Here is an 18,794-nt window from a genome sequence, read left to right as displayed (position 1 = left end):
CTTTTGGTATGCTTTCTCCATTTTCATTTGTATCAAGAAATTTTTAAATTTTCTTCTTGATTTATTCCTTCATCCACTGGCTCAAGAGGAAGTTGTTTAATTTCCATACATTTGTATAATCACAAGATTTCTTTTTATTGATTTCTAGCTTCATTACATTGTGGTTAGAAAAAATACTCAATATGATTTCAATTTTTAAAGATTTGAGACCTGTTTTGTGACATATCTATGTACAATCTGTCCCTGAGAATGTTCCACATGCTGATAAGAAAACTGTGTATTAAGCAGCTATTGGATAGAATGTTCTGTAGATATTATTTTGATATTATTTACAATTTAGCTCTCATGTTTCTTTATTTATATTCACCTGTATTGTCTATCCATTGCACAAAGTGGGATATTAAAGCCCTCAGTTATCATTACATTGGAGTTTATCTCTTCTTTTAGGTCTATAATATTTGCTTCAGTTATTTGAGTTATCTGATATTGGGTGCATTAATATTTAGAATTATTTTCCCTTGCTCAGTTGACCCCTTTATCATTATATAATGACCTTTCTTGATTCTTTTTGCTACTTTTGACTTAAACTCTCCTTATAGTTTATAAATATGCCTATTGCTGCCAGGTGTGGTAGTCCATGCCTGTAATCCCAGTGGCTGGGGAGGGTGAAGCAGGAGGATAGCAAATTCAAAGCAAGCCTCAGAACTTCAGCAAGGCCCTAAACAACTTAGTGAAATCCCGTCTCAAAATAAAAATAAATGAATAAATAAAAAGGACTGGAGATGTGGCTCAGTGGTTAAGCACTCCTGAGTTCAATTTCTGGTACCAAATGTGTGTGTGTGTGTGTGTGTGTGTGTGTGTGTGTCTTTTGGATCCCATTTGCATGGAATATCTTATTACATCTTTCAATTTCATTCTATGCAAATGTTTAAAGACAAAGTGAATTACTTCAAATAGTGCATAACTATGTCTTTAAAATAAAACATTTTTTAACAGTAGAGGCACAATTTTAAACAATATAATATAATAATCCCTGTATTATATCTAAAATGTCATTCCAAACAAAATATCATAAATATAGAATTTGGTTTCCAGGGCTTTATAACCCCTCAAACCACTGGTCTAATCCAGTTCAATAAAAGGATCCACCCTTTATGTATTTGATTAAGTAGGATTCTCAACCTGACTCCACTCTTCTATACCTTATCACCAAATATATGGCTCCAAATCCATTAACTCACAGATTGATCCATTTCTTTTTACACCCAATGTTGCTATCACAATTCAAGCCAATGTTAGCCCTATCTGGACTATAGTATAGTTTCTTAGTTTCTCCCAACATTCTTGACCCTTTACAATTTATTCTTGATATGACAAAAATTAAGTTTGAAAATGTAAATTTATGACTTTCCTACTAAAATCCTATCATAGCTAACTTCTTCCTTGGTCACATTGCCAGAGAACCCTGTAAGATCTGGCTTCTGCACACCATCTGAGCTCATCTCCTGCCTCTTTCTCCTTGTCATGATCTCCACAGGACCCAACCTTCTTTATTTTCTGGAGCACACATAATTTTGGGGACCTTAAACCTTTGCACTTGGACAGAGCTTTCCACAAGACTTTGAATTGCTGGCTCCATTTAGTGATTCAGACCCAGCTGTGGTACTGTCTCCTCAGAGAGGACTGGCAGAGCATTTTCCTATCACAGTACCCTCCTCACATTCTCTTCCTAACACCTCTAACCAAGGCTTTTATGTGTTGATTTATTTATTTACTTGATTATCATCGGTTTCTCACATATCTACCCAGAGTATGCATTTGTGAGGGCAGAGCTTAGTAGGTCTTTGTCACCACAGTTCTCCCAGAAGAAGACACAAGAAGGTCCAAGAAGACACATCCTAAACTGTCAGTAAATCTTTATTTATTAGTGTTTATGAGATTTCAGTAGGGATTGGGGAGTGTTTAACACTGACATATCAGAGAACTCTTCTCTGACAAAATACCAAGTTATGAATCAGTTTTCAATAGGATTACAGTTTTAGAACAATAGTTTGAGGTTTGTTTTTGTTTGTTTTCTTTCAAATTTGTAGGTTTGCAATTACCCTGGAAGCCCTCTCTTACAAATATGGAGGGGTCAACTGAAAACATAGGACTGACACTGTATACGGGGGTAGGAGGGTGGGGGGGGGGGGCATTGACTGTCTCTATTAGCTACGTGCCAAACCTGTGAGTAGGGTGGAAGGAGCTGCTCCCTCACCACTTTGGCTTCCCAGTTAAACATGAGATATAAAATAAAAAGCTATTCATTCATGTCCTAGAATATCTACATGAGGGGCAATTTAAAAAAAAAGAACTATAGATATGGAACATGGTAAATGGTTTTTATTCTCAAATATTTCAGTGTTTATCTCTGAAAGATAATGCATATTTCCTCCTTGGAAATTTTTAGATGTTCAAAACAGAACTTAATATCTACATCCCTAAAACCTTACTACCCTCCTTTTTTTTTCCTACTTCATAAAATGAACTTACTATATCCATCATCTAGGGGCTGAGGTCCTTAAAAGGAACATCCTAATTAATGAAATTTTAGAAAACTTCTAGGATATGACATGGGCAAAACCTTAACAATAAAACCTGTCTAACGGTACTAAAAGGAATTTTATAATGTATATATAATGTCTCTCTCTTTTCTGACATCTCAATTTTCCATTTTTCCAGTAACTTGAACTTGACACATTAAAGGAACACATATTGGACTTTTGCATTACATTTCATATTGGGTTTTCTCCCCTTGTTTTTTTTTTCCTATGTCCAAAAAGATACTTTGTCAATTCAGTTCACTCATAGTAGTGCAGCTAATATTCAATAAAAGACCTTTCAGTTCTCAGTGTAAAATAAAACAGCAAAAGAGTCCACTTGATACATCTTTGATGTCATTGTTATTTCTTTCCTGAAACTGACTTCATGAACAAAACCATTCACATCTTGGATGCATTTTTTTTTTAAATTTTATGATAGTGTTTAACTTCAAATGTCCCTCGAATTTCTAATATTAACTCAATTTTGAACTTAAGCCAAAATATAGAAAAAGGACTGAGCAGAAGGACTGTCAGAAAGGACTGAGCAACTAATATTGTAAATACATGAACATAAAGTCTTTAAATTGCTTTTTTAATTTTCACTCTTTTACTAATGATGAGGCAAAGTCACCCTTCAGAAGAAGCCTGATGAGGACAACATTTCAAAAACAGATGTCTCACTCTTTCTAATCTCTTTTTAGTAAGGTCTTTTCTCATTCCTCAAGGAATAATAATTCCCTACCAACTTCTCTTCTCTCCAATGTCTACATTTTATTTGCACATTCCTGACTCCACATCTTCATATATATAAAGACATATCCTCCTTTCTTTGCTTGTGTGTAACTATTCATATTAAAACATACTTAAAAATCACTTCAAATCTGAATATTTAAGGACAGCACACATTTCTTTCTTATAGTAACTTAGATTAGGATGGCATCACCAAATTCATCTCTGTTCATTTTGCTTTCTCTAAAATGTGCATACTTGTGCATTCTTTTGCCAAACAGATTGTAAGGAACAAGATATAAGTCTTATTTTTATAAACCCTTCTCAGATTGCTTAGAATAGTAAGGGTTCATAATGCAAGCTCAATAAGTGTTATCTTTGAAAAGCCAAATTCTGAAATGAAAAATGCACTCATCTTTAAAGCCAAAATAGAAGGTAAGTGGATAATTTATAATGTCGTATTGATTCACTAAAATTGTCTCTTTTGTCCTGCAAATGTACTACATAGCCAATAAGATTATATCAGATACTTTTAATAAAGTGAGATGCTAAAATTACATGAATGGGATGATCAAATTGGAGTTTTGTAATTTTTAATCTCACAAAGGATTTATTAAGTATAGCAACATGTAAGGCTTGGAATTAGGTTGAAAGTACTTACTCATATTCTGCCAGACTTTCTCATTTGTTTGGATCTTCACAACAACATTGGCTTCTCTCAAAACTTTGGATTTATGGTGAATTCTCTTTCACTTACAATCAAATTGACTAAGAACCATGGAATGATAGGGGAAAAAGTAGTCACATGTGAGTGCATTATAACATGTATGCTAATTAAGTTATTTTAACCTGGTAAATATTTTTTTGTTGACTCCTTTTTCTCTTTTATTTTGTGGCATTTGCCTTTGTCAGTGCTGTCTCCTTTCTCTAAATTATTCAAATCTCACTATTCTAAGCTTAATATAATTACTCCCTAAACAGATGTGATCCATCCTGTGAAAGCCTAAATCCCTCATGTGCCTGTTAAGATGTTTTTGCCTTTGACCTTTAATTTGTTTATGTACATGCATAGTGTATTAAATTATAAGATTTTTGAGGTTGGGATTTATTTGCCTTTCTTCCTCTTTCCCTCATTAACACCTATCACAGTGACTGATAAGACTAGTCAAGTTTAACAGTCCATATTATATCCTAAGGATCAGATACAGATATCTGAAAATGACTTGGATGCTTTCTTTGCTTTTGCTTCCAAGGCCAGTCCTTCAGGTATTCCTCTCACCTCTCCTCCCCAGCAGCTTTCTGATTTCCTCCAAACATTTCTTCATTACTGCCTCAGACCCTCCCTTATTTCTCAGGTAACTTTTTCTCCATGCTGCACTAGATCAATGCCATCCTTCAAGGGCTTCTTATTAATCTGATTATAACAGCCAAAACTCATAACACAGCTGACAAAAGCCCTGCAGAATTTGGCCTCTGCTCTTTTACCATTGTCCTCTGCCATCTCTCTTTACCTGGCTCTCTAGATTCTGTTCACTATGGCCTCATTCCAATTCCTGCAAGTGCCCATATTTCTGCTGCCTCAGACAGTGTATCCTTTTGTAGAGAAACCATGTCCTAAGTATTTTCTCAGTGTTCTTCAGGGCTTGCCTGAAACCTCAGTTTGTCAAGGAAAACTTCCTAGTCCTTCTCTCATAGTGCTCTAAATCAAACTTTGCAACACTCTATTATCAGTGATTTATTTAGTAGGCAATTAATGGTTTATTTTTAAGAGATCCCTCTCTAAAATATGAGCTCTTGATGCATTGGTTAGTATTTATTGATTTTTCACCTTTGGTACTCTAAGTTGGGGCTCAAGACCTTGTATTTTTGAATGATCAATAGCTTTGAAGAAATAAGTGAATCAAAAGAGATACTAGTGCCAGTAAGTGGTTGGAGCTGGAGAATATTATACTAAGCAAAATAAGCCACTCCCCAAAAACCCAAGGCCAAATCTTTTCTCTGATATGAAGATGCTAATTCACAATAAGGGGAGGGTGGGTGGAAAAAATAGAGTTACTTTAGGTACAGGGGAGTAAAGGGAGGGGAGGGGATATGGAGGTAAGAAGGATAGTAGAAAGAATCAGACATTATTACCTTATGTGCACATATGACTGCATGACCAATGTGATTATACAACATGTAAAATCAGAAAAATGAAAAATTATACTCCATTTATGTATGATATATCAAAGTGCATACATGTATTCTAGTGTCATGTATAATTAATTAGAGCAATTTTTTAAAAATTTTAAAAAAGAGATACTGGGGATACATAAAAGAAAGTATAAGTGAAAAAGTAATAATAGTTTTGGAGGTAATAGTAAAATCTTATGTTAGTGTGACCTTCCATTGCATTCCCTGAGAATTCACTGGTGGGGATTCATTGTTAAAGTTAGTTTTACTGTGTGCTTTCTGTACAGACTTCCCAATAGGGAGATCTCCTCACAATGTTTCTCTTTCTGCTTTGATAGTTGATGGACAGTGGCAGGAGTGGAGTTCATGGAGCCAGTGCTCAGTGACATGCTCAAATGGGACCCAGCAGAGAAGCCGACAGTGCACTGCAGCTGCTCATGGGGGCTCTGAATGCAGAGGACCATGGGCAGAAAGCAGAGAGTGCTATAACCCTGAGTGTACAGGTAAGTAAGTCCTGCATCTAATGAATGCCTGCCATTCATAAAACCTGGCAGAACCAGGCTGGGGCTATAGCTTGGTGTTAGAATGTTTGCCTAGCATAGGTGAGGCCCCAAGCGTAATCCACATCACCATGAAAAATAAAATAAATAAGTGAATAAAATAAAACCTGACAGAGCCATGCCAGACAATCATGGAATAATAAGATATTTTTATATTCCTAATAAATGAAGCCAGTATATCAGAGTTTATTCTACTAAATACCATGTTAGTAAAGTGACAAATTCAGGAGATTGAATACCAAGTAAGTTAACAAAGTTTAGCACTGAACTGACACTTTTACAAGTAAGTGTGTCTAACTCCTCAGACACAAAAGTCAGACACACTAATATAACCATTTGCTAATTACAATGAACTTTATTTGGCCAGTAAGTCAAATATTTGACTAGTTTATTCATGGTGGAGATTAATAAAAATTCAAGGGGTTGTAATGTTCTGAGATATACAGATTCCTAAATCAGTGTGTGGTAGAGCACTGTCATTGACCATGACACATTTCTTTTAGCCAACGGTCAGTGGAATCAGTGGGGCCATTGGAGTGGATGTTCTAAATCCTGTGATGGAGGTTGGGAAAGAAGAATAAGGACTTGTCAGGGTGCAGCAATCACAGGACAGCAATGTGAAGGAACAGGCGAAGAAGTGAGACGATGCAGTGAACAGCGATGCCCTGGTAAGAATGAACAGAAATGATCCCAATGGAAACAGTTTGCAACCTGAAATTTACAAAAGATTAAAAATAATGCCATTTGTCAAGGACAGTACTTCCTCAGTTTAAAGATTGCTAATGATAACCCGGCAATTTACATTTTCTCTATTATATGGGAAATCCCTCCAGAGGTGTCATAGAATAGTTTTATTGGTTTTAAATGATTTGTTGAAAAATGACATTGAAAAATATGGTAATAAAAATATGGAAGACCATGATTTAAATTAGCTTATAACTTTTCTACCATTTTCTGAAATGTTTGTTTACTGATAACACAAAGCAAGTTGCCTTATATTATATATACCAGAAATACAAAGATATGTTAAATAGTTCAGTGAGAAGCTAAAGAGATGATGTTGAAATTCAGACATTTTATGTTCTATTGCTGATTAACCTCACTTTGATGGATGCCATTTAACATCTCTGTTCCTACCCCTTTCTCCAATTTCCACTGTACAAAGAAATTCCTATGAGAGAAATATTCTAAAATGAAAGCATAAAGTCTAAATTACCAGTGAAAGAGTTGAAGTGCTACTACATTAGAATATTTTTCCATATAAGCACAGAAAAGGATGAAAGTCAGAACTTTTCCAGATTATAAAGCATATGTTTTTAAAGATTACATAAAGAAAGATTTCTGCCAGGCATAGTGGTGCATGTCTATAATCCCAGTGGCTTAGGAGTCTAAGGCAGGAGGATTGCAAGTTCAAAGCAGCCTCAGCAGTTTAAGGAGACCCTGTCTCAAAATTAAAGATAAAAAGTGCTGGGGTCGTGGCTCAGTGGTTGAGTGCTTCTGAGTTAAATCCTCAGTGCCACCTTGCAAAAAAAAAAAAAAGAGAGAGAGAGAGAGAAAGAGAGAGAGAGATATCTTCCAAATCACATGTTCATTCAATAAAATATTATTGGCATATTGAAAACTCAGTAAATATAATTTATAGGATGATGTCATCAGCAAAATTATTATAAGCACACTTAAAATGTGATATGATGAAATTTTAAAATTTGACAGTGCTTCACAGTGAGGTATACAGGAAAAGGCTGAACTTAGAGAATCTGAATCTCTTGTTCTATTGGTAGCCAGTCCCTGTGGGGAAGCTGTCTGTCTCTCCTGCTATACAGACGCTGAAAATATAGTGAGTACAACTAGTTGCAGATCTCTTCAGTTCAGAAACCTATGAATTTCTGTCTCTATCGAACATGACTGCATCTGTTTATAAAAACCACAGTACTCTCAGAGATATCTAGGAGTCAAAACTTTCTTTTCTTCATAATTAGACTTCTAAACATTTCTCACAGTTCAACACCAAGAATACTAACTGGAACTAAACTTTAAGAGCAGCAATTTGTCAGTAGGTTTTCTTTGGGATTAAGATCAGTGTTGTTGTTGTTGTTGTTGTTTTAATTCTAAAGCCTTATGAATTCAGAATGATAAGAAGTAAACAGCATGCAGCATTTTGATGTGAAGGATACCTACACAGTTTAGCACTGTGAAATGACTCCTATGCTGCCTGGAAATAAACAAGCATTAAACAAAAACATTAAGTTCACCTAGGGACAAATTTCATTAGACAATAAAGCATGATTATACAAGACTCTTGTAGTATTTGAAGTTACCTTAACCAGTCTTAGCATACTACAGTTCTTAACAGGTCTTTTAAAACTGTCTTTCATCTGTATATATCTAGGTAAGATGGTTCTGGTGCAATCGAATTTACCAAGATTGCCACCTGCTGTTTGGAAAACATTTTACAAATAAGTTTACAAGAAAAATACTGTACTGTATTGCCTCAGTTTATTTGTTGGCTTTTGTGATTTAAGGCAAGTTGAAAAATTATCATGTAGAATTAAAATTACCTTTTATATTACACCATACATTTTGGAGTATTATTAACATTTTAATTTTACTCTTTTGGATAATATATGAAAGGAACAACAAATTATTTACAAGTATGTAGTTACATAATTAAAATGAAATCTTGAATCAGGTAAATAATTAACAAATTATTGCTTCACAGGGATAAATATATATTTATATATACACATACATGCACACATATGCACACACATGCAGGTATATACACTAGGCCTTTGAATACATCCTGATCTGATACTTTTATATAAACACAAATTACATTGTCTCTCAAAAGCTTTATATGACTACTAACGTCAAAAATGCATTTCACTATAGAGAATATAAAATGCTTTATCAAAATAGTTTGCTTATATTTATCTAACTTTTTTCATGTGCAGTAATATTATTTTATTAAGACAACAGTATTTCTAAGTTTTCTACAGTAGACTTGATCTATAAATGAGATTCTAATCTTCCTTGATTTCTTCTATGGTCACTGTATCATTTTTGTAAGTAGGACCTTAATATTCTCAATTCCAATCATTTTATAGGTGCACATTTTCACATAGACAATATTAATGGAGAAAACTTTCAAATTACCAAAACATTTACTAAGGCATTTTTCCTCTTTTCATCAATAACAAAGCCTCAACAAATGTTCCTTTTAGAGCAATAAGTTTTTTCTACTATTATCATTGTGAATATTTCTTCAGATACCTGGGCAAAACTGCTATTTATTTTTATGCTTCACTTAATCTGAAAGCAAAACAAATTAATCAAGTGTGCAAGGAGACCCTCTGTAGTCAGGAAGGAGATATAATACCCTTACATCTTTGTCTAGATAAGCAGTGAAAATAATAATTAATCATCTGGACTTAATTAGAAGCTGCTGTAATATCTACTAAAGGTAGACAATAAAAATATTTGCACATCAGTGTTAGGACTTTTCTTTAAGGGTAAATGGATAACCTAAAGACTTTTACAAATATCATAACCAAGAATAAGATTTTTCTTTTGTCATCATAAGAAATTGTAGGGATGGAAATTTTATTTTTATAAATACTAGTAGTTGGGAAATAGAATAACTACAGGGAAGATAATTAAGGGTTTCAATTTTTAAATTGGTCAAATTTGCCAAATAATAATCTTATTTACCTCACTGTCATTGTACACCCTCAGACTCTGAAGAGTAAAATAGTAGTATGGTAGTAGTTTTCCCTGTTCTTTTTTGTCATATTTTTCATTTCTTTTTCTAATAATTTCCTAGATACTATTATTTAGAAAGCAAATATTATAGCTGGTTTAGCCTCTGTTAACTTTTTGGTTCCTTGGGACATTCTTACTCACTTTCTCATGGGAAGAGCTCACTATTTCTACAACTCTATTTCCAGGTTCCGTTACTCTTTTAGTCATTAATTACTGAGTAGGAATCTACCATTTACAGGAAGATATTACACTTAAATATATAAATAAAACCTCCTTCTTGGAATGACAGTTGCTTTGTCTGAAAATATTAAGCATAACTTGCAGGCTGAGTGTGCTCAGAAAAAATTTGTGAAGCAAATTAGCCCATATCATAAGTATACATAGAAATAGCACCTTGGGTCACAGATGCAGCAATTTTGGGGATATCTCTGAATATTCATAACAAAGGAGGACAGTAATGTTGGTAGCACAAAACCTTTCTAGAACATTGGTATTCATTTGTATTAGAATTTGGCATCCTGTAATATAATGTATGTAATCTCCCCCAACACACCCAATCCCCCACTTTGTAGAAATGTCATTCTGGGATTGACCATTCCTTATCTCTGTAAAGTTGCTTTGCAACAGTACAATTTCTCCTCCAAATACCAAAAGAAACTTAATTTAATTTCTGAATAATTTTCTTTGAACTTCAGTAGGAGGAATCACAAAACTCGCTCACTTTATGCCCCCTTGTTTTTCTTTTATTGCCCACTCTCATTTTCCAAAGCTATGCTTTTTGAACTTTAGTATACTTAAACATCACCCTGAAAGGTTGTTGAAATGCAAACTCCTAAGATGGACTTCCACAGACTCTGATTCAGCAGGTCTGGGTGAATTTGAGAATTTGCATTTTTAATAAAATGTCAAGTATTTTTTGAGGATGCTGGTCTGCTTATCATCCTTTGGGGTGCAATGATCTGTTATAGTAAAAAAATAGTAGTAGTAGTAGTAATAATAATAATAATGTGAAAACTAACAGAGAAATGAAATGCAATCCTCCATCTCACTTCTCTTGGTTAGAGATTGCAAAGTTCTATTTTACTCATGCTTCTATTTTATTCATTCTTACTCAACAAGATTGCAAAGTTCTATTTTATTCATGCTTCTTCAGAAATGATAAGGGATTTTTTTATGTAATCTGTTGATAATGAAAATACAAACAATCCATTTTAAGTTTTTCCAGCTAACTCATTTCAACCAAAATAAGATCTCTTCACAGCAGTCATATAAAGAAAAGTAGGACAGTTAATTAGTTGTGTGGGTAAAGATGGTTTAGTCCTTATCCAACTCTCAGTTCTCCAGTTCTCATTTTTCCTGTTCCATGAAGAAGCAGGAAAAACAACTTAAGTATTATTTGAACAGGTTTGATCAAAACTGTGCAATGCCAGGACTCAGATCTTCTTATCCTTAGCACCTCTCTCTTCCTGAGCAGGAGTATATTTTTGCTGCCTCTTATTCCCCAAGGGTATTAGCTACTGTATACACATATAAGTGAGTGTGAGCAAGGTGTCAGGGAAGAAGACAGCATCTTAGCTCACATTGACTTATTTTCTCCCCAGGTCCCAGTTAGTGGGGTGGTAGATAAATCACTTCCAGTACAATTATTTTGTCTTTGGTAGAGATAAGTTTAATATGTTTGGTAAATTAGACCCTTCAAAACTCCAGTGTAGTACTCCATTTTAAGGCTAAATGTAATCACTATTAGAAATCCAGATATGTAAGTATAAAATTTGCATTTTCTTATTGAAAGAGAAAAAATGCTACTCTATGTTAAAATTACATACAAGTTGACATCTGCTTTGCCTTTTTCTTTTTAAACTACTATTAGTTCATCACAAATAGTGCTTTTAAAAGCTCCTATTCCATTGGAATTTCTGATTTTTCTGATGTCAGATGGTATCTGTATATTTTACAGGGAATTATGCTATTATAGGTTGAGTTCTTCATAAGGTTAAAGCAAGTATTTTCACTGAATATTTTTGGACATAACAAATAATGTCACACTTTAAAGTTCACATCAATCACCTAAAACTAAACACTAGGTTCAGTGTTTAACAGTAGGTGGCACTAGAAATTGAATTCTTTCTTCTTAAATGTTCTATTTGTTTTTACCATGTCACTTCTAAAAAGCATGGAAATTAATTAGAACTTGAAGATAACCCTATGTGAGAGAGACCACCTGTTGTTTAATAAATATTTAAAATAGTGTCCTATCCTCCCACAAAAGCATGGGTTTTATTATATAGTCCACTCAACAGTTCTGGGGAAAAAAAGGCAACTGAATTTTATAGGCAGAATTAAGGAGAAACCACTGAGGTCTAAAAGAATCAATATCTATATAGTAATTTATGTCCCTTTTCAAACCTGTTTCTATGGAGACTTTTATTATCATAATTTGTCTTACAGATTGCTCATCAGATGAGACTTTGACAGAAGCCCAGGGCTTCTGTCTTGGTAGAAACTTAAAAGGCAATTTGTTGTAATCTTATATTACCCTACTTTGTCCAATACAGAAATATTTGGCAACATGCTGAGCATTCTCAAGTCAAAAAGTAGAGAAATACTTATACATTTTTTTTTGTTTCTTTCTTCTATCTCCAGTTGCTTTGTAATAAAGATAAACACAAATTTTAGGCACTATTTAATCATTATTTTTAAAATAAAGGAATTAAAGTTAATCTTTAAAATTACTGAAATTGATTAATACAACTCCCTTTTGGGGTCAATGCTTACTAACATTATTTTTAATAATAAACTGAAATTTATTTAAACTATTTTTTTGCGGTTATAATTTGTAATATGATACTTCTTTCCTTAGAAATAAATGAAGGAAATGCTGGAGGCAGGAAAAATGTCAAACTTCTATAACAAGTTATTCAGTTTCCCCATATCTTAGCTCCACTAACCCTTTTAGGTCAGAGCTCCTTGAGATAGTCCCACCCCGAAACCCGCCTTGCTGGGATTGGCCCTCCGTGTGTCCAAATAATGATCCTAAAGACCTCAGTGCAGCTGGCCTGACAGGAGGCTGTGGCCAGGTGGCTCAAGTCTCAAGTAGCCTTGCCACTCATGCCAATGTGCCTCCAAGTCATCACTTTCTACATGTGCTAAGATTAGAGAAGGCTAAAAAGGACTGTTACCTCAGCTTTTCCTAAAATAATATAAAAAGGCAAGTAAAATTTTCCAGCAAAATCTGGAATGCACTTCAATGTTAAAAAGTCTAATAAAAACTTGGTAAAGAATTATTTAGTTATTCTTCAAAATTGAAGTTAGCCATTGTTTAATTAAATTAGTTAACAGCTTGAAACTAGAGTGATCTTATCTACTAAGCTGAAATGTAGGATTAAATGATAAAATACAGAATTTGCTTGGGAGTGTGTACATAAAACATGATCCAGACCAGCACTCACACAGGCAATCTGTAACACACAGTTTGCTGATAAAATTAAAGTTTGTCGTTTCTGTCTTCGAGACTTAAAAACATTTTTTTTTGTAAAATATATGAATAACTTATTTATCATAGATCAACAACAACAAAAGTACCCCTATGCTTAGGGACAATGTCTACTCTAAAAATGGGTCTTGTTTGTGTCTGCAAGCCATCACCTTCCAGCTGTAACCTTAGGCTACATAGTTCTCTCTACCTTGGTTTCCTCATGTTTAAAATATATTCTATTCACCAACGGAGGTTACTATGAGAATTTGATAAATTAAAATACGAAATTCACTTAGAAGAATAATTCCTAGTGAAACATACAGATTGCTGATATAATTGTATGCTTGAGATAGCTAAAACCTTTTCTTTTGTGAGGCACAGTGTTATGAAACACTTCATAAATACTCTTTATTCTCTCAGGCCTTGACAGCAGCATGAATTCTTCACCTGAGTAGGTTCCACCTTTGAATTTAGAGCTGTAAACCATGTGAGCACAGAGACGGGATCTATCTCATTATCTGCATCCCCCAACCTGAGAATTCACAAAACATAATAATTCATGTTTGCCAGCAAGTAAAAATTGAAACGTGGGGTCACGAGTAGTGCATGTTTTCCTTTTATTTTTTTCTGCATGCCAACTCTGTACTTTTGAATCAATTTCTCTTTAATGCTGAAATTCTAGCATATGAGGTGAAAACTAATTCTCCACATCAAATTGATTTAAACCCTGTATAATTTCTGCTATTTTTAAGAGACAGAAAATCAGTTTGAATAGACAGATTAACAGCTAATCACTAGGTAATTGCTACCTTATTTTAAGGGAGCATGCTAACTACATACTTGTGACTTCAAGTACAGTTGTATCTTACAAATGAGTTTTTGTATCTTTGTGCTAGTGATAGCAAACAGTGGGATGTTTCAGCTGATGCACAGAATTGCTCTTCCATTTTGCTAAGGCATAAAAATAAGGAGTCCTTCATATTGCTGCATGATAATATGTTTTTATTTTGAGCACAGAGAGAGGCCTAAGCTAGTTATCTATTTTCTAATTTACAAAATACACATAAGTAGCATTAAGCACACACACAAAAAATTAACACAAATCTCTATCTCTAGCTTATGTTTTTCTCTTGAGCTTTGGTTCCATATAGCAACTGGGTTTTGGATAGTATCTAAATGTGCTCAAATATTACAAATGCAAAACTATTTTCAGCATCTCTCCCAAGCCATCTCTGCTTCACATACTGTAGCTCAAGATGAAGCACACTGGATGTCCCTCCTGGAGTCCTCTTATTTCTCCATTTTCCTTCCCTCTTGCACCCATCAGCCATGAAGTTGAGTACAGTCTACTTCCTAAACAGATTTGAAATCCATCTACTTCCTATTGCCATTTCCTGTGATTCTTTTCCCCCTCCCTTTGTACATTATTTAGATTGTCCCAGGTCTCTTAGTCTCAAATTCTATAAGTGGCACTGAAGAACCCAGGAAGATCCCCACTACTCGAGATGTATGAACATAAGATAGAAGAAAATAAATTCTTATTTTAGTGTCTAGGCTCTTTTGCTTCTAGTATGTGCATAAACAGACTTGTTTTCTTTACTAATTTTTTTAAGATATAATCTTCAAAGAATGCCAAAATCATCTTTGATCAAATATTTAAAGCAGCTGTGGGATTTGACATCAGTACTGAAAAGTTGTAAATCCTGGACCAATTTGCAACTTTTAAATTGATGATTCCCCTTTTTTATCATTTGTGTACTGGGTTTCTGTCTTCAAGAAGCACAGTGCAGCTGAGGCTTTGTGAATTTATAGTAGAGCAAAACATAAAGTTTGTCAGCCTCCCTAGACTGAGAAAATTATTGGTTTGGTTGGTTTTGTTTGATTATAGGTAGATCAAACAGATAGTCAATAATTTAGTAATTGAGTAGTGTGAATGGACCCAAGAGAACTAGTGCTCATGCAGCTTCTTTCATACCTAGAGTTGGCATAATGTAGGTCACATCAGAGGGTCCTAAAAAGGGGCACATTGGCTCTTACAAATTAGATATAACCCTCCAAGGTCAAATTTTCCAATATCTGATACCCTAGAAATCTCTTTAACTTTTAGTGTGATTATAATAGCTAATCTCTGTCTCTTTCTACTTTTAATTGGGATGACTTGTGCCTGACCATTTTCCATGCACACACACACACACACACACACACACCCTCAGTATTGTGCAGAATCATCTTATTTCTCTGTGATCTTTAGAATCAGCATAGTTGAAAAATAGATTGTCTAGCCAGAGGAGACCAACAAATGAATAACCTATAAAAAAATGTAGATATAACAAGGTGACAGACACATACTTTGGAGAACAACAGAGCAAAGGAAGGGACAGGAGTGTGGAAGGGTGGGTCAGCAAATCACTGAAAATATGAGATTTGAGTTAAGATAAAATGTGGTGAATATATGAGCCATGGAGATATTTAAGGACAAGGAGGAGGGATATGCTGGGTGGAAAGAACAGGTGGACACATTCTGAGGCACCAGCTCAACCAGAGTATTGGAGAAGGAGCCAGCCAGGAGGCCAGTGTGACTGAGGAGGTAGTGAGAGGGCAGAGGGAAGGAACACAGCCAAAGGGAACCAGATTGCAGGACCTTGTAACAGGCCAGTTTAAGCATTAAACATATTTCCTTACATGAAAAAACGACATTTCATCTTTCCCCAAGTAGTATGCCCTTTAAAAAATCAAGCGGTGACCCATATTTCCCAGCAGATTGTTATTACTACGGCAACCTTGATTTTGAACCTCATCAGTTTGAGCTGCAGGCCCAGTAAACATTCGCCCTGTTGGCCCACCACTGCCATCTAGTGGCTAACATCTACAATGACCAGATATTCTGACCACAGTGGACAGGGAGGAGGGGCACAGAGAGGGAATGAATGCCTTTTGCCAGATCATAAAGTGTGAAAGCTTTCTGAGTCCACTCCAGGGAAATGAAGAAGTTCAGTGTACAGATTACTTTTTCATTGGTTTATATCAAGACTAAATCAGGAAATACTAGAAGCTGTAGCAACAGGTTTTATGAAATGTATTTCAGATTTCATCAGTAGAACTGAAGAAAATTTGAGTTTGAAAGCATTGAACACTAGAAAGACAGTGCAAGTTTTGTGGAAGTAAAAGATTATAAATCAAAAGATGATGATGAGGATAACAAAGAGAAGAGAGATGCATAGAGGGAACAAATAGTAATCAAGTATAACTGTAATAATAGATAAAAACTGTCATGTCAGTAAAAATAGACTAGTCATTTTATATAGAATTTGATTATGTTATAAACTATTCATGATGTATTTTGTGAACTTTAATACTTATTCTAGTTTTCCATTTTAAAATATTCCATAAGAGTTTTTGAATGGATTTACAGAAATAGTTATCATCTATTATAGCAATGTCCAAAGTAGTAACCATTTAAATTTAATTTACATTAATTAAAGTTAAATGAAATTTTAAATTCTGTCCTCAGCCCCACTGAGCGCATTTTAGCAACTGAACCATATTTGGCTAGTGGCTACTAGGTTTAACAGTGAAAATAGATTTCCATCATTTTGCAAAATCCATCATGTAGGTTGTGTATTAAAGATAAATTGGAATTATACTTTCAAAAATGGGAGGAGAAAGCATTTTAAGCAGAACACACAGCATTTGCACAGAGAAAGAAGAATGAATTAGTGTGAAATATTTAGGAAATAACCAATCATTCTTTGTGACAGATGTACATGTGAGTGAGCAGGAGGCATCCCAGGTTCAGGTGTACTAGAAGGGTCTTTGATTACACAGGCACAGTTAACTTTACTCTATGAGGACAAGGGACCCATGACAGCAAGGGGCAAAGTTAATCTTCATTTTAGAGATTACTGTTACAAGGCATAAAAATTGGTTTAAGGGGAAAGGTACTGGGGAATTGCATCACTTGACACCCATTCCATTAGCTCAGGAAGCAGGCACCATCCTGGACCTCTTTGTTGCCTTCATTACCCACATCATTTAGCCAACAGGCCAAACTTATCTTGTATCCACCTATTTTTTTCCATCTTTAGTCTACTCATTCTTCCTAAAGGATAACTGTGGTCCTGCATTAACCTCCTCTATGGTCTAGCCCATCTAGTCTGCCTAAACAAGGCAAACCAATCTTCTTAAAATTAAAAATTTATCTGAGCCTGTCTTTGCAGAGCATGACATCACAGTTCTCCTCATTCTTTTCCTTCCAGTCACTTCAGTCTGAATGCCTCAAGCCCTACCCTGCTGCAAGGCACTTTCATGTAATGTACCCTATGCCGAGAGCACTGACTGTATCTCACACTGCCAGTCTCAAGTGTCACTTCTTCCAGGAAGAGTCTCAGATTTTAGATGGAAACAGCACCCTATAGTTAATGTTTGAAGTATTTATCACAATTGTATTGAATTACAATTATATTGCATAGTTACAAAAAGTAATTGTGTGTGTGTGTGTGTGTGTGTGTGTGTTTTACCTCTGTTTTCTCCCTTTGCCTGAGAGAACCACAGGCAGAGACTGTTTTTCTAATGTATCGCTGGTTCTCTCTATAGCAGGGCCCAGCACAGGTTAGTAAATGCATGAATTTACCAATGAACTTGTTCCCTAATTCACACAGGATAGGATGGATGCCTGGGTGAATGGTGGAAGTAGAATTGTGGAAGATTAAGAGGAGAAGGATGAGTAGAAGATGCATCTGATGTTTTTAGTTACAGGGACATGTTTGGCATATTACTGGCAGAGTTAGGAAATACAGGGAGCGAAAATAAGCAGCAGTGTGGGGGAAAATGGTGAGAATTGAAGTGTGGACAGATTGCCTTTGAGTTTTCTGTGGAATATTCAACTAAAAATGCCATTTACCAGTTGTCTCTGCCAATCTAAAACCCAACAAAGACATTCAAACCAAAGAAACACATAGTTGTCTCCAATTCATATCTGGAGTTAGAAGAATGACGAAGGTATAACACAAGCAAAAGTTTGAGTTAAAAGTCAACTGATTGCAATCTTACTGCTGCTCTGACATTTTACTAACTTTTCCTCTTTTCCCAGCTTTCCTCCCCTTCAATGACATTAATATAAGCACCATCTATTTCCATGGCAGTGACTTCCCTCACCACTGCCACACCTCTGGGTTTTGCCTTTTCTTCCTGATACTGTCACCTGTCCTCTTAGGAGACACCTCCAGCTGGGAGGAGACTGGTTGGGCAGCAGAGTCCAGAATAGGAGCATATGCTCTCCATGCTGTGGGGGACAGATGGAGCAGCCAGTGAAGTGTCCCCCAGCCTGCTTGTGGGAGTGTCTGGTTATGGATGCTTGGCTGGTGATGGCTGCTATATTCCTTAATTTATTTCTCTCCTGTTTCCTGAGATAACTGTGGAAGAGAATCCTTTATGGAGGCTTCCTTTATCCTTACTTGAGCTAAATTATGTATGTGTGTGTGTGATACATTTTGCTGCTTTTTAGTTTTGATTTCT

General features: G+C 35.2%; 1 protein-coding gene across 1 annotated transcript in view; it reads left to right on the top strand.

Moving 5' to 3' along the window:
• Positions 1–18,794, top strand: part of Adgrb3 (adhesion G protein-coupled receptor B3) — a 687,882-nt gene that overhangs the window by 292,060 nt on the left and 377,028 nt on the right. Inside the window, exons 5-6 of the mRNA XM_071613277.1 lie at positions 5,822–5,986; positions 6,547–6,711. Of these exons, the coding sequence (XP_071469378.1) occupies positions 5,822–5,986; positions 6,547–6,711 (330 nt within the window). The remainder of the gene's footprint in view (positions 1–5,821; positions 5,987–6,546; positions 6,712–18,794) is intronic.

Source organism: Marmota flaviventris, chromosome 6 (assembly GCF_047511675.1).
Source record: "Marmota flaviventris isolate mMarFla1 chromosome 6, mMarFla1.hap1, whole genome shotgun sequence".
Classification (NCBI taxonomy): Eukaryota; Metazoa; Chordata; class Mammalia; order Rodentia; family Sciuridae; genus Marmota; species Marmota flaviventris.
This window is presented reverse-complemented; position numbering and strand designations above follow the sequence as displayed.